The sequence below is a fragment of the Phyllobates terribilis genome, unplaced genomic scaffold (genome assembly GCF_046119375.1).
Source record: "Phyllobates terribilis strain yellow unplaced genomic scaffold, ASM4611937v1 Scaffold_3__8_contigs__length_932513732, whole genome shotgun sequence".
NCBI classification, from domain to species: domain Eukaryota; kingdom Metazoa; phylum Chordata; class Amphibia; order Anura; family Dendrobatidae; genus Phyllobates; species Phyllobates terribilis.
In genome coordinates, this window is record NW_027362763.1 from 224,119,914 (window position 1) to 224,142,482 (window position 22,569).

Below are 22,569 nucleotides of genomic sequence, written 5' to 3' on the forward strand. Positions count from 1 at the left end.
CTTCTTTCCAAGAAAAACATCACAAACAGATTGACATTTGCATGAAGTACAGGGACTGGACTGTTGAAAAATGAGGTAGAGAGACCTTCTGTGATCAAGCCCCCTTCAGACTATTTGAGACATCTAGAATGATTGTGCAGAGAGTATATGGTGAACGCTACCGTGAGTCTAGTGTCATACCAACAGTAAAGCATCCCGGCACCACTCATGTGTGGGGACTTTTCATCTATGAAGTAGGCTCACACATGATTTTGCCTGCGAACTCTGTCATGTATAAAGAAAGGCATCTAAACATCCTTCAAGAGCAACTTCTCCCAACGATCCCGGAGAAATGTGCTGATGGACAATGCATCTTCCAGCATGATGGAGACCATGTCACAAGGCAAACGGGATAATTAAGTGGCCCAGTGAATAAAACATTGGAATTGTGGATCCATGGCCAGGAAATTCCCCAGATCTCAATCCCACTTTAGGACAAACAAAAAAATAATTGTGATAAACTACAAGCACTGATTTGGTAAGAATAGGTTGTAATAAATCATAATCAGAAGCCGGTATCTAACATGTCAGGGAGAAGTGCAGAAGTTTTAAAAAAAATAAATAAGGGTCAAAACTGTAAATGTTAAAGGGGGTGTTCCCCTCTAGGATAGCCCCCTTCTCAATCTGAATGTCTGTCCCTGTTAAATTACTAAGTTATACTCCCCTCTGGTGTCGGCACTCGCCTTCCTGGGGCTCCCATGTGATGATTATGTCACCTGAGCCCTGCGCCCAATCAGCTCTGGCATCACTGTCTCTGCCTCCAGACATATCACACACCAACAGGAAGTCCGGGCTGCGAATGATCTCTCACTTTCTCTTGATGTTCAATTTGTTGGAAGGCCAGTGACGCCAGAGCTGATTGGGCGCCGGGGTCAGGTGACGTAACAGCCGCACGAGAGCCCCAGGAACAAGAGTGCAGACAGCATCAGAGTGGAGTATAAGTGTTATTATTTTAATGTGGCCAAACATTCAGATTGAGAAGGGTTTTCCTAGTAGTGGGCAACCACTGTAAGTATTTTTATAAACTTATGTATTTGTCAATAAAACTTTAAAAACATATGGAATGGTTATAATTGTGATTTAGTTACCACAGAAACAGTGCAAAATTTGTGTCAGTATCAAAACTTTAGGCCACAGCTTTAAGCATAAGTCATGAATATTAACCCCTTAATAACATCTGACGTACTAATACGCGTCTGTGCCCTGGGAGTTAAGAGCCAGACCCGTATTAGTACGTCATCGCGATCGCGCGCGCACACAGGCTGTGCGGGCGCGATCGCCGCCGGGTGTCAGCTGATTGTCACAGCTGACACCCGGTACTATGTGCAGGGAGCGGTCACGCACCGCTCCCAGCACATTAACCCCCGCGATGCTGCGATCGAAGTCGATCGCGGCATTGCTGGGGCAAGGGGAGGTGATCGGCGATACTCACCTCCTCTTCCGGCTTCCAGCGCAGTCTGCAAAGGCTTCCCGGGTGTTGCCATGACGACCCGATGTCGTCATGACAACATCCGGGTCACCAGAGAGCAGGAAGATTGCTTGGACATGCGCAGTGCATCTCCAAGCAATCTTCACACTGTGCACTTCTGACAGCCTTCATGGCATAGGGATGGTGCTCCATTCCTGTGCCATGCAGGCGATCAGAAAAAAAAAAGTGAAAGTCCCAGAGTGGGACAAAGTAATAAAGTGTATAAACTGTGTGAAAGTGGAAAAAAAAAAATGTGCAAAAATATTATAAAAAAATAAAAAAAATAATACACCAAAAATAAAAATATAATGTACCCATCAATAAATATTATTATAAAAAAAATTAAAAAAAAACAATAAAAGTACACATATTTGGTATCGCCGCGAACGGAACAACCTGACCTATAAAACTGTCCCACTAGTTAACCCCTTCAGTGAACACGGTAAAAAAAAAAAAAAAAAAAAAACAAGCAAAAAACAATGCTTTATCACCATACCGCCAAACAAAAAGTGGAATAACACACGATCAAAAAGACGCATATAAATAAAAATGATACCGCTGAAAACGTCATCTCGTCCCGCAAAAAACAAGCCGCCATATAGCTCCATCAGCCGAAAAATAAAAAAGTTATAGCTCTCAGAATAAAGCGATACTAAAAAATATTTTTTTCTATAAAATAGCTTTTATTGTGTATAAGCGCCAAAACATAGAAAAATGATACAAATGTGGTACCGCTGTAAACGTACTGACCCGAAGAGTAAAGCTGCCTCATCAATTTTACCACACGCGGAACAGAATAAAAAAAAAACAAAAAAAAAACAATTCCTGAATTGTTGGTTTTTGTTTATTCTGCCTCCCAAAAATCGGAATAGAAAGCGATCAAAAAATGTCACGTGCCTGAAAATGGCACCAATAACAACGTCAAGTCATCCCGCAAAAAACGAGCCGTCACATGACTGTCTGCCAAAATCTGGAAAAATTATAGCTCTCAAAATATGGCGATGCAAAAACTAGATTTTACAAAAAATGCGTCTTTTAGTGTGTGACAGCTGTCAGTCATAAAAACCCCATATGATTCTGGCATTGCTGTAATCACACCGACCCGAAGAATAAAGTCGTCTAATCACTTATACCGCACAAGGAACGGCGTCAAAAATAAACTCTTGAGTTAGGATTGGGCTAGGGTTAGGGCTGGGTTTGGGGCTAGGGTTGTGCTGGGGCTAGGGTTGTGCTGGGGCTAGGGTTGTGCTGGGGCTAGGGTTGTGCTGGGGCTAGGGTTGTGCTAGGGCTAGGGTTGTGCTAGGGTTAGGGCTGGGGTTGGGATTTTTTTCAAAAGTAAGAAAAAAAGATGACGATATGGCGACTAGTGTTGAGAGCAAGTGCTCGCTACTTGAGTTTGCATCGGGTGCTCTGGTATGCATTTAGTATCGTGGGTATTTGAGTGACATGCTCGAGTCTCTGCCCCATATGCTTCGCGGCCAAAAAACTTTACGGGGATTGCCTGCCATGCACGAGCGATCCCCGCATGTTTTTTTTTGGGTGTCTAATAACCGTGAAACATGCGGAGCAGGGACTCGAGCATGTCACTCGAGCACACGCTGTACATGGTGCATACCTGAGTACCCGATGCAAACTCAAGTAGCGAGCACTTGCGCTCAAGAATAATGAAAACTTATTCAATATGATGACCTAATGTAAACAAATAATGTGCCGTACCTCTGGGTTCAAAATGTTCACTATACACCTTAATAAAATCTTTGAGGGGTATAGTTTCCAAAATGAGGACACTTGTGGGGGAGCTCCACTGTTTAGGCACATCACGGGCTCTCCAAACGCGACATGGTGTCCGCTAACAAATTGAATGGAAAATCGGCTCAAATTGTTAGCGGACGCCATGTTGCGTTTGGAGAACCCCTGTGTGCCCAAACATTGGAGCTCCCCCACAAGTGACCCCATTTTGGAAACTAGACCCCCCAAGGCACCTATCTAGATGCATAGTGAGCACTTGGAACCCCTAGGTGCTTCACAAATTGATTCGTAAAAATGAAAAAAAAAACACTTTTTCATTTTTATGAATCAATTTGTGAAGCACCTGGGGTTCCAAGTGCTCACTATGAATCTAGATAGGTGCCTTGGGGGGTCTAGTTTCCAAAATGGGGTCACTTGTGGGGGAGCTCCAATGTTTGGGCACACAGGGACTCTCATGCAACATGGTATCCGCTAACAAATTGAATGGAAAATCGGCTCAAATTGTTAGCGGACACCACATTGCGTTTGGAGAGCCCCTCTGTGCCCAAACTTTGGAGCTCCCCCACAAGTGACCCCATTTTGGAAACTAGACCCCCCAAGGCACCTTTCTAGATGCATAGTGAGCACTTGGAACCCCCAGGTGCTTCACAAATTGATTCGTAAAAATGAAAAAAAAAACACTTTTTCATTTTTATGAATCAATTTGTGAAGCACCTGGGGTTCCAAGTGCTCACTATGAATCTAGATAGGTGCCTTGGGGGGTCTAGTTTCCAAAATGGGGTCACTTGTGGGGGAGCTCCAATGTTTGGGCACACAGGGACTCTCTAAATGCAACATGGTATCCGCTAACAAATTGAATGGAAAATCGGCTCAAATTGTTAGCGGACACCACATTGCGTTTGGAGAGCCCCTCTGTGCCCAAACTTTGGAGCTCCCCCACAAGTGACCCCATTTTGGAAACTAGACCCCCCAAGGCACCTTTCTAGATGCATAGTGAGCACTTGGAACCCCCAGGTGCTTCACAAATTGATTCGTAAAAATGAAAAAGTGAAAAAAAAAACACTTTTTCATTTTTATGAATCAATTTGTGAAGCACCTGGGGTTCCAAGTGCTCACTATGAATCTAGATAGGTGCCTTGGGGGGTCTAGTTTCCAAAATGGGGTCACTTGTGGGGGAGCTCCAATGTTTGGGCACACAGGGACTCTCCAAATGCAACATGATATCCGCTAACAAATTGTCAGCTCAAATTGGATATCATGTTGCACCTATCTAGATGCATAGTGAGCACTTGGAACCCCTAGGTGCTTCACAAATTAATTCGTAAAAATGAAAAAGTGTTTTTTTTTTTCACTTTTTCATTATTACGAATCAATTTGTGAAGCACCTGGGGGTTCCAAGTGCTCACTATGCATCTAGAAAGGTGCCTTGGGGGGTCTAGTTTCCAAAATGGGGTCACTTGTGGGGGAGCTCCAAAGTTTGGGCACAGAGGGGCTCTCCAAACGCAATGTGGCGTCCGCTAACAATTTGAGCCGATTTTCCATTCAATTTGTTAGCGGATACCATGTTGCATTTAGAGAGTCCCTGTGTGCCCAAACATTGGAGCTCCCCCACAAGTGACCCCATTTTGGAAACTAGACCCCCCAAGGCACCTATCTAGATGCATAGTGAGCACTTGGAACCCCTAGGTGCTTCACAAATTGATTCGTAAAAATGAAAAAGTGTTTTTTTTTTCACTTTTTCATTATTACGAATCAATTTGTGAAGCACCTGGGGGTTCCAAGTGCTCACTATGCATCTAGAAAGGTGCCTTGGGGGGTCTAGTTTCCAAAATGGGGTCACTTGTGGGGGAGCTCCAAAGTTTGGGCACAGAGAAGCTCTCCAAACGCAATGTGGTGTCCGCTAACAATTTGAGCCGATTTTCCATTCAATTTGTTAGCGGATACCATGTTGCATTTAGAGAGTCCCTGTGTGCCCAAACATTGGAGCTCTCCCACAAGTGACCCCATTTTGGAAACTAGACCCCCCAAGGCACCTATCTAGATGCATAGTGAGCAGTTGGAACCCCCAGGTGCTTCACAAATTGATTCATAAAAATGAAAAAGTGTTTTTTTTTTTCACTTTTTCATTGTTACGAATCAATTTGTGAAGCACCTGGGGATTCCAAGTGCTCACTATGCATCTAGATAGGTGCTTTGGGGGGTCTAGTTTCCAAAATGGGGTCACTTGTGGGGGAGCTCCAATGTTTGGGCACACAGGGACTCTCTAAATGCAACATGGTGTCCTCTAACAAATTTAACGGAAAATCGGCTCAAATTGTTAGCGACACCATGTTGCGTTTGGAGAGCCGCTGTGTGCCCAAACATTGGAGCTCCCCCACAAGTGACCCCATTTTGGAAACTAGACCCCCCAAGGCACCTATCTAGATGCATTGTGAGCACTTGGAACCCTCAGGTGCTTCACAAATTGATTCATAAAAATGAAAAAGTGTTTTTTTTTTTCACTTTTTCATTGTTACGAATCAATTTGTGAAGCACCTGGGGGTTCCAAGTGCTCACTATGCATCTAGATAGGTGCCTTGGGGGGTTTAGTTTCCAAAATGGGGTCACTTGTGGGGGAGCTCCAAAGTTTGGGCACACATGGGCTCTCCAAACACAACATGGCGTCCGCTAATTATTCAAGCAAATTTTACAATCAAAAAGTCAAATAGCGCTCCTTCCCTTCCGAGCCCTGCCGTGCGCCCAAACAGTATTTTTTCCCCAAATATTGGGTATCTGCGTGCCCAGGGGAAATTGCACAACAAATTTTGGGGTCCATTTTTTCTTGTTACCCCTGTGAAAATAAAAAAAATTGGGTCTAAATTAACATTTTTGTGAAAAAAGTTAAATGTTCATTTTTTTCTTCCACATTCAAAAAATTCCTGTGAAGCACCTGAAGGGTTAGTAAAGTTCTTGAATGTGGTTTTGAGCACCTTGAGGGGTGCAGTTTTTAGAATGGTGTCACTTTTGGGTATTTTCTGTCATAAAGACCTCTCAAAGTGACTTCAAATGTGATGTGGTCCCTAAAAAAATGGTTTTGTAAATTTTGTTGGAAAAATGAGAAATCGCTGGTCAACTTTTAACCCTTATAGCTCCCTAACAAAAAAAAATTTTGGTTCCAAAATTGTGCTGATGTAAAGTAGACATGTGGGAAATGTTATTTATTAACTCTTTTGTGTGACATATCGCTCTGATTTCAGGGCTTAAAAATTCAAATTTTGAAAATTGCAAAATTTTCAAAATTTTCGCCAAATTTCCGTTTTTTTCACAAATAAACGCAAGTGATATCGAAGAAATTTTTCCACAATCATGAAGTACAATATGTCACGAAAAAACAATCTCAGAATCAGGGGGATCCGTTGAAGCGTTCGAGAGTAATTACCTCATAAAGTGACAGTGGTCAGAATTGTAAAAATTGGCCCGGTCATTAACGTGCAAACCACCCGCGGGGCTTAAGGGGTTAAAGTCCTGCACAGCCATTTAACTGTTCCTCTTGCAATCTCCCCAGGGGCTCAGCGTGGAAGTTCCTGCAGTCTCCGCAGTATAACAGACGAGGCAACCGTGTGGTATATGCTTCTCCCAATATATTTTTTGATGAAGTACAAGACCTTACGTCTTCAGCGGATGATTCTGCATCCGGAGAGGAAGATCTGGATTCTCTGGTTTTATTTGGTGTGCTGAGAGGCAATGTAGTTGGATTGCGTTACTATACAGGAGTGGTATGTATAATTATCTAAAGAAAAATTGCCAATCGCGAAGATCTGAGTTTGTGGGTTTTTAATAATCACCTATGCAGGTTAACAATGCAACAATATTGTATTCCTGTCATCCATGGTAATACAGCAATTCCAGGTAAATGTCCAAAATAAAATTGTCTCAGTCCACAATCGTCCATATGACAGATAAAACGATAGAAGCACAGGTATCCAGTAGCACGATTATCCAGCCAAGTCGGTCCTCAGAATAGATCCTCTCCCTTCAGCACCATTCCACCAACTCCCCACTAAACATGTGGCTTCTTTACTCCTTCACTGGGATCAGCCCCCTGAATCGGCAGAACTGCTCTCCCCTCCCCCCCCCAAAGCTAAATGTGCATTAGTGGAGGTATTTTTCTCAGGTGGGACCCATCACCTGGGTCTGCATGTGAGACTCCCTGTGGTGACAGCTCTGCTGGATCTACCTTCAACACTCTCACAATGGGCCTAGTCACTGTTTGAACAATGGTTTAAGACCCCAGAGATATTAACGAGATTAACAGAATTTACCTTTGGCAATCTCTTGTCAGGCCTTATGTATACATAAGTTCCAGCCAGCATGTCTTCCTCAGCTTACTGTCACTGAATGGGAACATTGATTCTTGAAGCACATTACAAGTAAAATTAGTGTACGTAAACTGACGAGCAACCAGAACATTAATAAAACACAGCAAGCAAATCTGTAATAAAACGCTAATAATATTGACAGAAACGGAGCACCGTGATGGAAAAGTCTCAGGCTTTAGTAAGTGGGCAGCTCGTCACACCAATCAACACCAAAACTTCCATATACTGGTAAATCATAAGATGAACAATATTCAAATGATATATTATACAGGTGCTTCTCACTAAATTAGAATATCATCAAAAAGTTATTTTATTTCATTTCTTCAATACAAAAAGTGAAACTCATATATTATATAGAGTCATTACAAACAGAGTGATCTATTTCAAGTGTTTATTTCTGTTAATGTTGATGATTATGGCTTACAGCCAATGAAAACACAAAAGTCATTATCTCAGTAAATTGGAATAATTAACAAAAACCACCTGCAAAGGCTTCCTAAGCGTTTAAAAAAGTCCCTTAGTCTGTTTCAGTAGGCTCTACAATCATGGGGAAGACTGCTGACTTGACAGATGTCCAGAAGGCAGACATTGACACTACTTAAATGCAAAGTAAATTTTGCATTTCATTTGGAAATCAAGGTCCCAGAGTCTGGAGGAAGAGTGGAGAGGCCACAATCCAAGCTGCTAGAGGTCTAGCACAATCAGTGATGGTTTGGGGAGCCATGTCATCTGCTGGTGTAGGTCCACTGTGTTTTATCAAGGCCAAAGTCAGAGCAGCCGTCTACCAGGAGATTTTAGAGCACTTCATGCTTCCCTCTGCCGACAAGCTTTTTGGAGATGGAAATTTCATTCTCCAACAGGACTTGGCACCTGTCCACACTGCCAAAAGTACCAGTGCCTGGTTTAAAAACAACAGTATCACTGTGCTTGATTGGCCAGCAAACTCACCTGACCTTAACCCCATAGAGAATCTATGGGGGATTGTCAAGAGGAAGATGAGAGACACCAGACCTAACAATGCAGACGAGCTGAAGGCTACTATCAAAGCAACCTGGGCTTCCATAACACCTCAACATTGCCACAAGCTGATCGCCTTAAGAGTTCTTAAGGATAACATTTGATGGCCTATCCATTAGATGGGTGGGAATGCCGTCCTACACGGCCTGTGACCAGCACACCAGGTCTTCTTCATTGCCTACATAGGCACGTCGCCTCGTCCAATTTAAAGGGGTTTTACAAGAAATGTAATAAATAAAAATACATTTAAATATTTATAAGTTTTACTAAATACCTTTATTTAGCAAAAATGAAAGCTTTATATAGTGCACTGTCAGGATTTTAAATATGCCAGCTGACATATGTAGCAGTTTCCGAACTGAGACGTAGTAGGATGGTTTGTGTAAAGACATCTGCTCAAGGCAGAGGTCGGGTGAGAACAGCGTCCTTTTGGGGATTATTGAGCGCGTATTCTTCTATTCACTGAACCTGACAGGACTCCATGGAGGAGCAGAATGGACTGAAGCAGAAGAAGATAACCTTTCTTTAGCTGACTGAGATTAAACATTTTCCTCAGCCAGCCTGACAGGTTTAGGGGAGGCACAAATAATCCCAGATCAGGCATTATATATGCAAATACTTGGGGGCACAGCCGGATCATCACGGCCCTGCAACCCCATCAAACTCCCAAGTTATGACATTAGTTAATCAGGAGGAATACGGAGTATTATTGACTCAAATAAAATCAATTTTTATTAGGTATATGTTAAAAAGCGTTGATTCATAAAATACAGACAGGACAGACAAAAAAATATACAAAAAGTGTGTACAGCACTGCATATACCTGTTAATTTATATATGATACAATCCTGCAAAAACCCCTGCTGGAAAGATTTTTTTGAAATACATAGGTGCATATATGGCAAAGACAGGCTATGACTAACAAATTAGCACCACAATGGGTGGTAAATCATAATAGCACACCTGTGTATCATAAATGAAATAGACACAGCCAGGTCATTATTAAACACTAGATGATGGCCCGATTCTAACGTATCAGGTATTCAAGAATATGTATGCGGCCGACCAGGCGCAATCAGCAAAGCGGTGTTTAAATTTGGCGCCAAATTCGCTGATTGGTTGCGACCGCGACCAATTAGCAAAGCGGTGTTTAAATTTGGCGCCAATATTGCTGATTGGTCGCGACCGCCGACCGCAACCAATCAGCGAACTGTGTTAGTGAAGATCGGAGAGCGTGTTTAAATTTGGCGCCAAAATTGCTGATTGGTCGCGGCCGGCGACCACGACCAATCATCAAAGCAGTGTTTAAATTTGGCGCCAATATCGCTGATTGGTCGCGGCCGGCTGGTTTATCTGAGGGCATTGGAGGGTTGCGGATCTGTCTCCAGATTTTACTATACACACTGTATGCATCTTTGAATAGATCTCTTAGACTTGATGAGACTGATTTATTTTGAAAAACCATGTCAAAATCGTCATATAACGCTCATGTTAAAATGAGCATTTATGGGGTCCAGCTATAGATTGAAATAGCTCATTAGTCCAAGTGTATTCAGTCTGCGCCCACCCATCCTGACTGACAGCAGATGCTTGTACTGAGCAGTGTGAGAACTCAGCAGCAGGAGGGACACTGAGGAGCTGTCAATCAGACAAGGTGGCCACTTCATTATGACATGGAAGTAACTCAACCAGCCTCATCAGGTCTAAGATCTATCTAATAATGTATTCAGTTTGTATTGTATAATCTGGTGACCTGGGCTGTGGAGTCGGAGTTGTGGAGTCGGTGCCCATTTTGATGGAGTCGGAGTTGGAGTCGGTATAAAATGAACCGATTCCGACTCCTAAAATATATAATAAATTTGGTACAATAGTTCAATGCAGTTTGTGAGGAATATTTTTTCATAAGAATTTGGGAAAGTAATGAATTGTTCTATTCCTGATCTAAGGGTCTAGACTTTTAGCTGAGAAAAATGTGTCCTACTGTAAATTTATCATTTAAACATGAGCCATGTATAAGGGAGTCGGAGTCGTGGAGTCGGTGTCATGGAAATTGAGGAGTCTGAGTCAAAGATTTGGCTTACCGACTCCACAGCCCTGCTGGTGACTGCTCCTGCAGCTTAAAGAGAACCTGTCCCCAGGATTTCCCCATATACACTGTGTGCAGAATTATTAGGCACATGAGTATTTTGATCACATGATACTTTTTATACATGTTGTCCTACTCCAAGCTGCATAAGCTTGAGAGCCAACTACCAATTAAGTAGATCTGGTGATGTGCATCTCTGTAATGAGGAGGGGTGTTGACTAATGACATCAACACCCTATATAAGGTGTGCTTAATTATTAGGCAACTTCCTTTCCTTTGGCAAAATGGGTCCGAAGAGAGATTCGACGGGCTCTGAAAAGTCCGAAATTGTGAGATGTCTTGCAGAGGGATGCAGCAGTCTTGAAATTTCCAAACTTTTGAAGCGTGATCACCGAACAATCAAGCGTTTCATGGCAAATAGCCAACAGGGTCGCAAGAAGCGTGTTGGCCAAAATAGGCGCAAAATAACTGCCCATGAATTGATGAAAATCAAGCGTGAAGCTGCCAAGATGCCATTCGCCACCAGTTTTGCCATATTTCAGATCTGCAACGTTACTGGAGTATCAAAAAGCACAATGTGTGCGATACTCAGGGACATGGCCAAGGTAAGGAAGGCTGAAAAACGACCACCTTTGAACAAGAAACATAAGATAAAACGTCAAGAAATATCTTAAGACTGATTTTTCAAAGGTTTTATGGACTGATGAAATGAGAGTGACTCTTTATGGGCCAGATGGATGGGCCAGAGGCTGGATCTGTAAAGGGCAGAGAGCTCCACTCCAACTCAGACGCCAGCAAGGTGGAGGTGGGGTACTGGTATGGGCTGGTATCATCAAAGATGAACTTGTGGGACCTTTTCGGGTTGAGGATGGAGTGAAGCTCAACTCCCAGACCTACTGCCAGTTTCTGGAAGACAGCTTCTTCAAGCAGTGGTGCAGGAAGAAGTCGGTATCGTTCAAGAAAAACATGATTTTCATGCAGGACAATGCTCCATCACATGCATCCAACTACTCCACAGCGTGGCTGGCCAGTAAAGATCTAAAAGAAGAAAAAATAATGACATGGCCCCCTTGTTCACCTGATCTGAACCCCATAGAGAACCTGTGGTCCATCATAAATTGTGAGATCTACAGGGAGCGAAAACGGTACACCTCTCGGAACAGCGTCTGGGAGGCTGTGGTGGCTGCTGCACGCAATCTTGATCGAAAACAGATCAAGCAACTGACAGAATCCATGGATGGAAGGCTGTTGAGTGTCATCATAAAGAAAGGTGGCTATATTGATCACTAAATTTTTTTGGTTTTGCATGTCAGAAATGTTTATTTCTAAATTTTGTGCACCGATATTGGTTTACCTGGTGAAAATAAACAAGTGAGATGGGATTATATTTGGTTTTTCTTAAATTGCCTAATAATTCTGCACAATAATATTTACCTGCACAAACAGATATCCTCCTAAGATAGCCAAATCTAAAAAAAAAAACACTCCAACTTCCAAAAATATTAAGCTTGGATATTTATGAGTCTTTTGGGTTGATTGAGAACATAGTTGTTGATCGATAATAAAAATAATCCTCTAAAATACAACTTGCCTAACAATTCTGCACACAGTGTAAAGTACGGTCAGCACTTGTAAGCCCTGTGTTATAGCATACCAGAATGCTGTTATATGTCCTCAATCTGCTCTGCAAGGCACTAAATATAACTTTTATTATACTTAGACGGTCCGGTCTGATGGGCGTCTTTGGTCTTGATCCAGCGCATCCTCTGTTCTTGCGATCATCGTCTTCCTTCCCTACTTCGTGTTGATAACCCGTCTTGCATCATCTGCACAGTGTCCTCCATCGCACTCCTGCGCAGGCGTATATCTCTCTGCCCTGCCGAGGGCAGACCAAAGTATTGTAGTGTGCATGTGCTGGCTCTACCCAGGTGTCATCAGCGCTCGCTGACCTTTCCATGCGCCTTGCAGTACCTTTCTCAGCTCTCGGCAGAGCAGAGAGGAGTGCGCCTGCGCTGGAACACGATGGAGGACACTGGATGACGTAGGACACATCATGCATACGAAGCTGGGAAGGAGGCACTGAATCAAGACCAGAGACGCCCATCAGACCGGACCTCCCCATCTGTAAGTATAATAAAAGCTATTTTTTGTGCTTTGCAGAGCAGATTGGGGCCATCTATACAGTATTTTACAATGCTGTAACATAGGGCTTACAGGTGCTGGCTGTACCTTATATGGGGAATACCTGGTGACAGGTTCCCTTTAAAGAGGATCTAACATATTTATATTTCAAATAATATTACATTTTTTGCAACTTTACCGTACATTTATTGATCTTCTCTCATACAGAATGTCAGCACTGTCAGGGTATGTGCACACTGGTGAACCCGATGAGTTTTCCAAGCACAGGACGCTTCAGGAAACTGGAGTTTTGTTCCTAAAGTGTCTTTTATGTTGTTTTTTTGGTCATTCCTCAGCACTTGTTTACGGTTTTGACCACCAGTGTTTTTTTAGAGGGTTCACTTACCCATGGTTTTTGTGACATCTATACTGTCTTTTTAATTTTTATGCGGCATTTGAATAATGAAGACACCAGTAGTGAATTTTAAAGCAAAAATGATAGAAAAACGCTGCTATAGACGTCAGGACATATTTTGAGCTTTCCAATTGACATGTATTGTGAAGTACAGAGCATCTTCCATGCGGAAAACAGCAGAAGAATGGAAATGTCACTTCTTTTAACCACCTGGTGGCGTTCAGTTCCTCGGGATGTTAACACATTCCAATGCCTGATCATAATATGCACAGCAAGTCGCTTTTCCATTGAAATGTAGATTTTCATCCTTTTGGAGCGTTTTCTGATCGACTTTTCAGGCCGTTCCTTGGCAGAATCCTCCAGAAAAAGACGTGATGTGCACATACACTGAAAGGAGAACACTTCTGTCCCTCTGATGATTCTTGTTTTTTTTTAAACAAAAACACTGTTTTACTCGCTTTCCATGGGTCCAGGGTGTGTTAGGGTAGGTTCACACGAGCGTATAAAAAATTGTTTAGAGTTTCATCCAGAAAAGCCTGAAGATTTTTTTTCCCCTCACTTGTCATCTGTACCATTCTTTTTTTTTTTATTTACAGCAGTGGCTATTAATCATTTACAAAACCATTCACAGTTTCCTTATGTTACAGAATTGCAATGTATCCTTAAAAATCGGATGCTATAATGTGGCGTCTTTATTTATTTTTGATTTATTTATTTTTTTAATGCACCCGTAGACTTGAATGGATGAGTCTCATCTGATGTACAGAAAAAACTAGTAAATGCTGTGTTTTTTTTTTTTTCTTCAAATGCCGATTCGTTCTGTGAAAAATATCACTCATCTGCACTGCCCCATTGAATAACATTAGTCTGAATGCGGTCCGTTTTTTTTGACAGATAGTAGCACTCGGACCATATATACAGTCTTGTGAACCAGCCTTTATTTTGTACAGCCAATAAGTGATCTCATTGGCTGTGCCCTAGTACACTGCATAAGCCTCATGGAGCCACTGGCTCCGGCACTGTCTGCGCTGCAAGCGAAAACGACACTGCCTCAGTGCCGGACCCAGGGAGGACAAGTAAGGCAGTGCGGGTTTTTCTTTTAAACAAATTACAAAAGCAGAAGAGATTTTCAGAAACCGGAAAGCTCCTTTTAAGAACATTTTCTAGCTGGACAGCCATATTTTCTAAAGAACACATTATGTCAATGTTTGCAGGTAAACAATAATGAAATGGTAGCCCTCCAGCGAGAGCCAAGCAATCCATATGATAGGAACGCCGTCAAAGTGAATAACATTAATGGGGAACAAGTTGGTCACATCAGGAAAGAACTTGCTGCAGCTTTGGCACAAATTATGGACCGGAAGATGGTGAGAATTGAAGGGTAAGTTACAGCTTCACAGAATGCAAGTCTTGTGTTTCTAGAATCATGGTTTTATTGTCCTAATCTGTTCATTTAGCTGTTAACTTACGGTAATTGTCAAATTAAAAGCATTATTAAATTTAATGCTGGACAAATTGGTTCAAATGCATAGATCATAGATGAAGTAGTGTGTGTGTGTGTGTGTGTGTGTGTGTGTGTGTGTGTGATATACACACGTGGTCAAAATTGTTAGTACCCCTCGTTTAATAAAATAAAAACCCACAATGGTCACAGAAATAACTTCAACCTGACAAAAGTAATAATAAATGAAAAATCTATGAAAATGAACAAATGAAAGTCAGACATTGCTTTTCAACCCTGCTTCCACAGAATTTAAAAAAAAATTAAACTCATGAAATAGGCCAAGACCCCGGTACCATAGAACCTGTTTAAAAAGAGAATTTAAAATAAAAATGATACTTACCTTCCGATGGCCCCCAGTGTTTTCTCTGCTGTGTCCAGTCTGTTGTATGGCTCGCGATGGTCTAAAAGGACCTTCCATAGCGTCATTTAGTCATGTGACAGGTCACGCGACCGCTGACGTCTGCGCTCGCGTGACCTGTCACGTGACTAAATGACGTCACCGCAGGTCCTTTTCACAGTTTAAAAATTCTAGATTTAAGTGATGAATGTGCCTATGGTATCAGTCTGCAGGGTTTGTTAGTAACACTGGTGGGGTGTGCTTATTGTAAACAAGATAAAGCGGGGAGGCTCCTTCTGCACTCAGGTATGATACAGAAAAGGAAGGCAAATAGCTGAGCTCCTGGGAGATGGAGAAGAAGTTTTATAATTTTATTGCTACATGTTATAAAACACTGGAGATGGAGACTTTAAAAGTGAGCTTATATTATCAAATATGTGCAAGTTGAGAATATAGTGCATAAAGTATGTTTGGGCAGTGTGAATCCAGGGGAACCCTACAACCCAGTGTGTATATAGAGTATAACGTGGCGGTGACCATGTAATAAGATGTGTGCATCACTATAAAGCTGTAGCCAAGGAGTGTGCAACGACAGTGAAAACCTAATCATTATATGCAGTCCTGGGAAAGTTCAGTGGGGTCATCATGCTTGATGCTCGTTTTCAGGAGTTCCTCTGTGCAGATAATCAGTTACAGGGTAGGGGGTTTTGTGGCTTAGAGATTTCTTTAGTGTGTTGTCAGCCCTGAATATTGGCTGCAGCCCCAGAGTAGGTGGTTTGGTCAAAATTTAGGCAACTGTCTTTATATTTTGGGATGATCCAGGTGTAGTGTGGCGACATAGGCACTATGGATTGTGTAAATTGGTCGTGATTTTTATTAGGAACACACAGAATTTCATCCCAATCTTCCTGATCGATTACTTTTACATCACTTTCCCCATTGTTCTTACTGCTGGTCACTGTCTGATCTATGGAAAGGAGGCATGAAAAAAACAAAACAACTTTCCCCTTACCTTTGGGACTACCTTCTACCATTGGAGGGTGAAGTTTGAATAATGTATAGCATTATGGTGATATAGAAATCATATATGTTGTTGGCAGCGCTTCCCCTGCCGATAGTAATGAAATTATATGGGTGGGAGGTTGATCTGGTGTACGACTGAGTAGAGATGAGCGAACCTGAACAGCTAGTGTCTGGTGATAAAAGCCGATAGAGATCTCAAAACTCGGGTCCTCATTGTTTTCATTGGGGTTCTTGATCAAGTTCTGGTACCCGAAGTGAACTTTGGAATAAAGGTCGGATACCAGAACCTGAACTTTCACGGGTCCACTCATCCCTACGAGTGAGGCCTCATCTGCACATTCTGCTGACTATGGCTCCTTGTAAAAGGAAACAAAATCCAATACATCTACTTGCTGCAAATCAGAAAAAAAAGAACGTATTACGAACAATATCTAAAAATATAATACATTTTCTTGATGTAAGTAAATAAAAACAATAAACATACAAAATTCCAATGGCAACAAACACATTAGTGTTGGGCCAAGTAAGGCACCACAGATAGGCATCCACATGAGGGGAGAGCATACAAATAAAGGTACAGACAATAGAGAGGGGTATAATAGAATATCCACTCATAAATTAGTGTATACTTCCTATGTCTGGACCATAAATAGGTGTTAAAGTGCACAGTGCATTATAGAATTTCATAAAGGAAGCATCCCACACCTAAGTACATAGAAAAGATATGCTCCAACTACTCACATGTGTAGGTCAGTCTATGGTGCCGCCTCCCCTACGCGCTTTTCGGCCCTGTGCCTTCTTCCGGGGATGTCACATCTACTTGCTGTATGATCAATTTCTCTCATTGCTGGCAAATTATTTGCCTCGGTAAATCAGCTTTAGCACATGTATCATGATCCCAGTGTGAATGCAGGACCTACAACTACAGAGCCGCAATATGGGTGACATTGCCCTAAAACCAACACGATGCAGAGTGAACTTTTTACCTCTATGTTATCAGTCTTACACAGTGTATAAAGCAGACATGTTCTATTAATATTAAGAGATTTCTCTGGAAGTAACGTACCTTTTCCCCTCTAAACAGTGTAGTTCCATATGGTGCAAACAATGCATTCACAATGCCGGTCAACCTGAGTTTTTGGGGAAGTGATGAAAACAAGCAGCATGTTTTAGACCATATGAAGAAACATGGTTATAAGCTTGAACCAGTTTCCAAAAGTGAGTAGTAGAAGTGGTGTTATTGTGTTTTGTATTAACGAAAAAGAATAATGTAATGTAAATATGACTTGATTGATGAACAAGTGTGGAGATGAGTAGGAATTGGTCACGAAGAGTAAGTTGCCCTATATGAGGAGAGCAGGAGTCCGAGGTGTCCTGCAGGCGCACACAGCTTCTGCCCTCCTGACTGACACCCGACCTGTGCACTCTGACCCTGCAGGCAGAGGAAGCGTTCCCTCTGCAGCATTGAAGAAGTGCAGAGATGCTGAAGCCGTCCAGATCCAGCCAGATTCGCAGTAAGGTAACCAACCTGTCAGCCTTGCGCTCCTTCTCTAGGAGACTTAACCTCTAATTTACTGTTTAGGTGGCTGATCAAATGAAATATCCTTATTTTCTTGAGAATGGAAAAGATTTCTAATAATAATTAACATTTCAAAGTTGCTTTCTTTTACACGACCTATGCAATCTTTAGTATTTTCCATCACGAGAATATCCTTTTAAAGATCTAGTTCTTAGTGTGGATTCCCATGTTATGCATTTTGTTTGAAAAGATTTTCTATCAGATAAACTAGTTAATTTGCCTGAAGCGGGCTGTTTCAGATAAATAGGACAATTTCAGAACTTTTAGTGACAAAATGAGCAGCAAATAAGCAACTTGTGAACAAATCCTAAATCATCTTTTCTGGTCAGATTGTGCGTAAAGTGTTGCACTTCAACTCCTTAGTGACCAGACCAATGTTTTTTGAAATCTGACCAGTGTCACTTTATGTAGTAAGAACTCTGGAACGCTTCAACATATCCCATTGCTTTTAAGACTATTTGTTTGTTTTTTTGTGACACATGAAACTTTTATAATAATGGTAAATTAATTATTATAAATAACATTTCCCTCATGTCTGCTTTACATCAGCACCATTTGTAAAGTGTTGTTTTATTTTGTTAGTATTTTAGAAGGTTTAAAAATGTAGCAGTAATTTTTCATTTTTTCATGGAACTTTACAAAACTTATTTTTATAGGGACCTGTTCATTTTTTAAGTGACTTTGGGGGTCCTATATGTTGGAAACCACCCAAAAGTCATACCATTTTAAAAACTGCACCCCTCAGCGTATTCAAAACTGCTTTCAGGTAGTTCATTAACCCTTCTGGTTCTTTTCAGGAAGTAATGGAAAATGGCATGACAGGAATGAAATAGTTTATTTCTACCACCTAAATTTTGCTAACTTCTGTACAGGCCGTTATAACCGGCAGACTCTAAGGCTGTGTGCCCACGTAGCGTTTTACAAGCGTTTATGCTGCGGAATTTCCGCAGCATAAACGCTTGGGAAACGCTTGGTAATCCGCCCCCCATGGTCCCCAATGACAAGCCGCACTTTCAATGCCCATGTTGCGGATTTTTCCGCAGCGTTTATGCTGCGCTCAAAAATCCGCAGCATGTCCATTAATTTTGCGGACACGCAGCGTAATCGCCGCCATTGACTTGCATTGGACCACGTGACATCCACATCACTGCATTTGCACATGCGGATATCACACGGTTCAATGTGCGGATGGTACCCAAGTCTGGAGGAGAGGAGACTCTCATCCAGACCTGGGTACCATAGAAACTGTAAAAAACAGAATTTAAAATAAAAAATAAAGTTTATACTCACCTTCCGATGTCCTCCCGGTGTTTTGTCTGCTCCGTCCGGTGTCTTGCAATGTTCGCGTTGATGTGAAGGACCTGCCATGACGTCACTGAGTCATGTGACCCATCACATGGCTCAATGACGTCACCGCAGGTCCTTCACACCACCGCAAGCAGTGCAAGAGACCGGACGGAGCAGACAAAACACCAGGAGGACATCGGTAGGGGAGTATAAACTTTATTTTTTTTATTTTTCACCATTCTTATTCTTTTTTTTAACTAACTTGGTCACACTACTATAAATCCATGCCGATGCCGGTTGCATGGATTTATATAGTGTGAACAAGTTGTCAAGCACTTTCCAAGTGATGCTAAAATCGCTTGGAAAAGTGCTTGATAACCCGCATGCAGAAATGCATGTGAAGAACGCTTCACAAAAGCTTCTACTTGGCGGGAAAACGCATGTAAAAACCGCATGCGTTTTTCCTGCCAGGGAGAAGCGTAAAATATATGCAGCATTTCTGCATCGTGGGCACATAGCCTAAGGCCATTATTTGGCCATGAACTGCCAACGCAAACATCAGGACCACACGATCAAGATCTCAGGGTGCCGATGAGATTAAAGAGGGAGCCCCCACACTCTGTTAACTATTTAGATTCTGTAGTCACTATTGACAGCAGAATCTAAGGGGTTAAATGTCCATGGTTGGTGCCAACACTGATCATGGCTGATGCAGCAAGTTGTCAGCTGTAGTGTACAGGTGACAGCTACAGTATTGTCACCTGTCGGGGAACGCTAGTCTCTTATATCGCAGGTCAGTAAAAAGACGTCTATTTGTCACTAAGGGGTTAATATCCTAATGACCAAATCATAGCGTAATAGAAATAGTTTTGTTCTTTCAGTTGTTTGGCGTGTAAGATTTGCATTAACAAAGGACTCAGAATATGTTGAAAAATAACAATTGAAGTAATACCTCCCCCCCAGCAGTCTTTCCCTCATGCTGCAGCAATGACACCCCAGCAGAGGGATGTGTGACCAGCACCGCAGTCCATAACATCTATGGTGATCTGTCTGAATCCACACATCGTAATGTTTCTCACATGGCTTCATATATATATTTTTTCACTAGGTAAAGCTGCTGGGTCCAGTATCAGTGCTTCTCTTCCAGCTGTACAGATGACAGTCGAGCAGGTCTGTATTGCATGCTTCTCATTCAGAGAGATTGTCCCAAAATCCTAATTTTTCACCTTTGCATATATATATATATATATATATATATATATATATATATATATATATATATATATATATATATATATATATATATATATATATATACACACACACACACAGAGGCAGGTAAATAAATAACTGGTAGGTAACATCCATCTGCCAATCACTTAACCTTATGCAGATGAATGGAATTAATTTTCAGTCAATACATGTTCATAATACAAATATACTGCATGATGCAGGCCCTGGTGGTGTATGGGGCAGGATGTGGAAGACAGGCATCGGTGGTGTATGGGGCGGGATGCGTAAGGCAGTATGCAGACGGGCGGGCCCTGGTGGTGTGGGGCGGGATGTGAAAGACAGGATGCAGACGGGTCCTGGTGATGTATGGGGCGGGATGTGGAAGATGGGCGTCGGTGGTGTATAGGGTGGGATGTGGAAGGCAGGATGCAGACGGGTCCTGGTGGTGTATGGGGCAGGATGTGGAAGACAGGCGTCGGTGGTGTATGGGGCGGGATGCGTAAGGCAGTATGCAGACGGGCGGGCCCTGGTGGTGTGGGGCGGGATGTGAAAGACAGGATGCAGACGGGTCCTGGTGATGTATGGGGCGGAATGTGGAAGATGGGCGTCGGTGGTGTATGGGGTGGGATGTGGAAGGCAGGATGCAGACGGGCCCCTATTGGTGTATGGGGTGGGATGCGGAAGCCTGGATGCAGACGGGCCCCTGTTGGTGTATGGGGCGGAAGGCTGGATGCAGACGGGCCCCTGTTGGTGTATGGGGCGGGATGCAGAAGACTGGATGCAGACGGGCCCTGGTGGTGTATGGGGCGGGATGTGGAAGGCTGGATACAGACGGGCCCCGGTGGTGTATGGGGCGGGATGTGGAAAGCTGGATGCAGACGGGCCAAGCTGGTGTATGGGGCGGGATGTGGAAAGCTGGATGCTGATGGGCCCCGGTGGTGTATGGGGCAGGATGTGGAAGGCTGGATGCAGACGGGCCCTGGTGGTCTATGAGGCGGGATGTGGAAGGCTGGATACAGACGGGCCCCGGTGGTGTATGGGGCGGGATGTGGAAAGCTGGATGCAGACGGGCCAAGCTGGTGTATGGGGCGGGATGTGGAAAGCTGGATGCAGATGGGCCCCGGTGGTGTATGGGGCAGGATGTGGAAGGCTGGATGCAGACGGGCCCTGGTGGTCTATGGGGCGGGATATGGAAAGCTGGATGCAGACGGGCCCCGGTGGTGTATGGGACGGGATGTGGTAGGCTGGATGCAGACGGGCCCTGGTGGTGTATGGGGCGGGATGTGGAAGGCTGGATGCAGACGGGCCAAGCTGGTGTATGGGACGGGATGTGGAAGGCAGGATGCAGACGGGCCCCGGTGGTGTATGGGGCAGGATGTGGAAGGCTGGATGCAGACGGGCCCTGGTGGTGTATGGGGCGGGATGTGGAAGGCTGGATGCAGACGGGCCCCGGAAAAAAATCTGGTGCACTTCACACGGATTAAAACTACCATGGTAATAGAAAAATGTGGAGGCGTTAATGTCACTAACATTGGTTATCCAGGCCTGTGCCTCATTTCTTCCTGCGCTAGGGAAGAAGACCCTAGGATACCCTCTGCTGTGCAGGCAGTAGGCTGAAAATCCTCTGTAACCGGGACTAATTTAGGTGACCCAGTTGTAGGGAAAATCGCCAATAAAAAATGTATTAATATGTTAAAATGTCCCCTAAAGGTCTTTTAAGATCTTATTGGGGGGGGGGGGGGGCACAATGTATAAAATAAATGCAATAATAAAATAGAAAGAAAAGCAACAAAACTTAAAAAATAAAAAAGACCCTGCCAGTGTCACTGTTTCCTACCCCGCCCACATTGAAAAAAAATATGTCCAACATTTAAAAATTCTACAAAAAGGGGAATGCAATTTTAAAATTGTTTTTAGACGCTACAGCATAGGTAGATGAATAAAACATAACTTTTTAATCAAAGTAATATCTAAAAAGTCTCCTGGCTATAACAGAACAAACACACATACATATAAAAAAATCTCTAATTTTGGCACAAATTACTAGATATGACCTGGAACGTCCTATTACACCGGTCCATGCAAACGCCAAAATAATGCATTAACGAATTGATAAAGACAAATAGAAAATGGGACAATTTGTGCTTTATCAACTCATTGCATTAATGCATTATTTTGGCATTTGCATGGACCGGTGTAATAGTAAGTTCCAGGTGGTTCTATTTATCAATTTGTGTCAACATTAGGGATTTTTTATATGTATGTGTGCTTATACTGTTCTAGCCAGGAGGCTCTTTAGATATTACTTTAAATAAAAGTTATGTTTTATTAATCTACCTATGCTGTATACCTA

The 22,569-nt window shown here is 42.7% G+C and overlaps 1 protein-coding gene across 1 annotated transcript in view; it reads left to right on the forward strand.

Annotated features, from left to right (window-relative positions):
* HLTF (helicase like transcription factor) overlaps positions 1 to 22,569 on the forward strand; it is a 103,844-nt gene that overhangs the window by 1,210 nt on the left and 80,065 nt on the right. The window contains exons 2-5 of the mRNA XM_073674646.1: positions 6,801 to 7,011; positions 14,468 to 14,634; positions 17,202 to 17,335; positions 20,092 to 20,153. Of these exons, the coding sequence (XP_073530747.1) occupies positions 6,801 to 7,011; positions 14,468 to 14,634; positions 17,202 to 17,335; positions 20,092 to 20,153 (574 nt within the window). The remainder of the gene's footprint in view (positions 1 to 6,800; positions 7,012 to 14,467; positions 14,635 to 17,201; positions 17,336 to 20,091; positions 20,154 to 22,569) is intronic.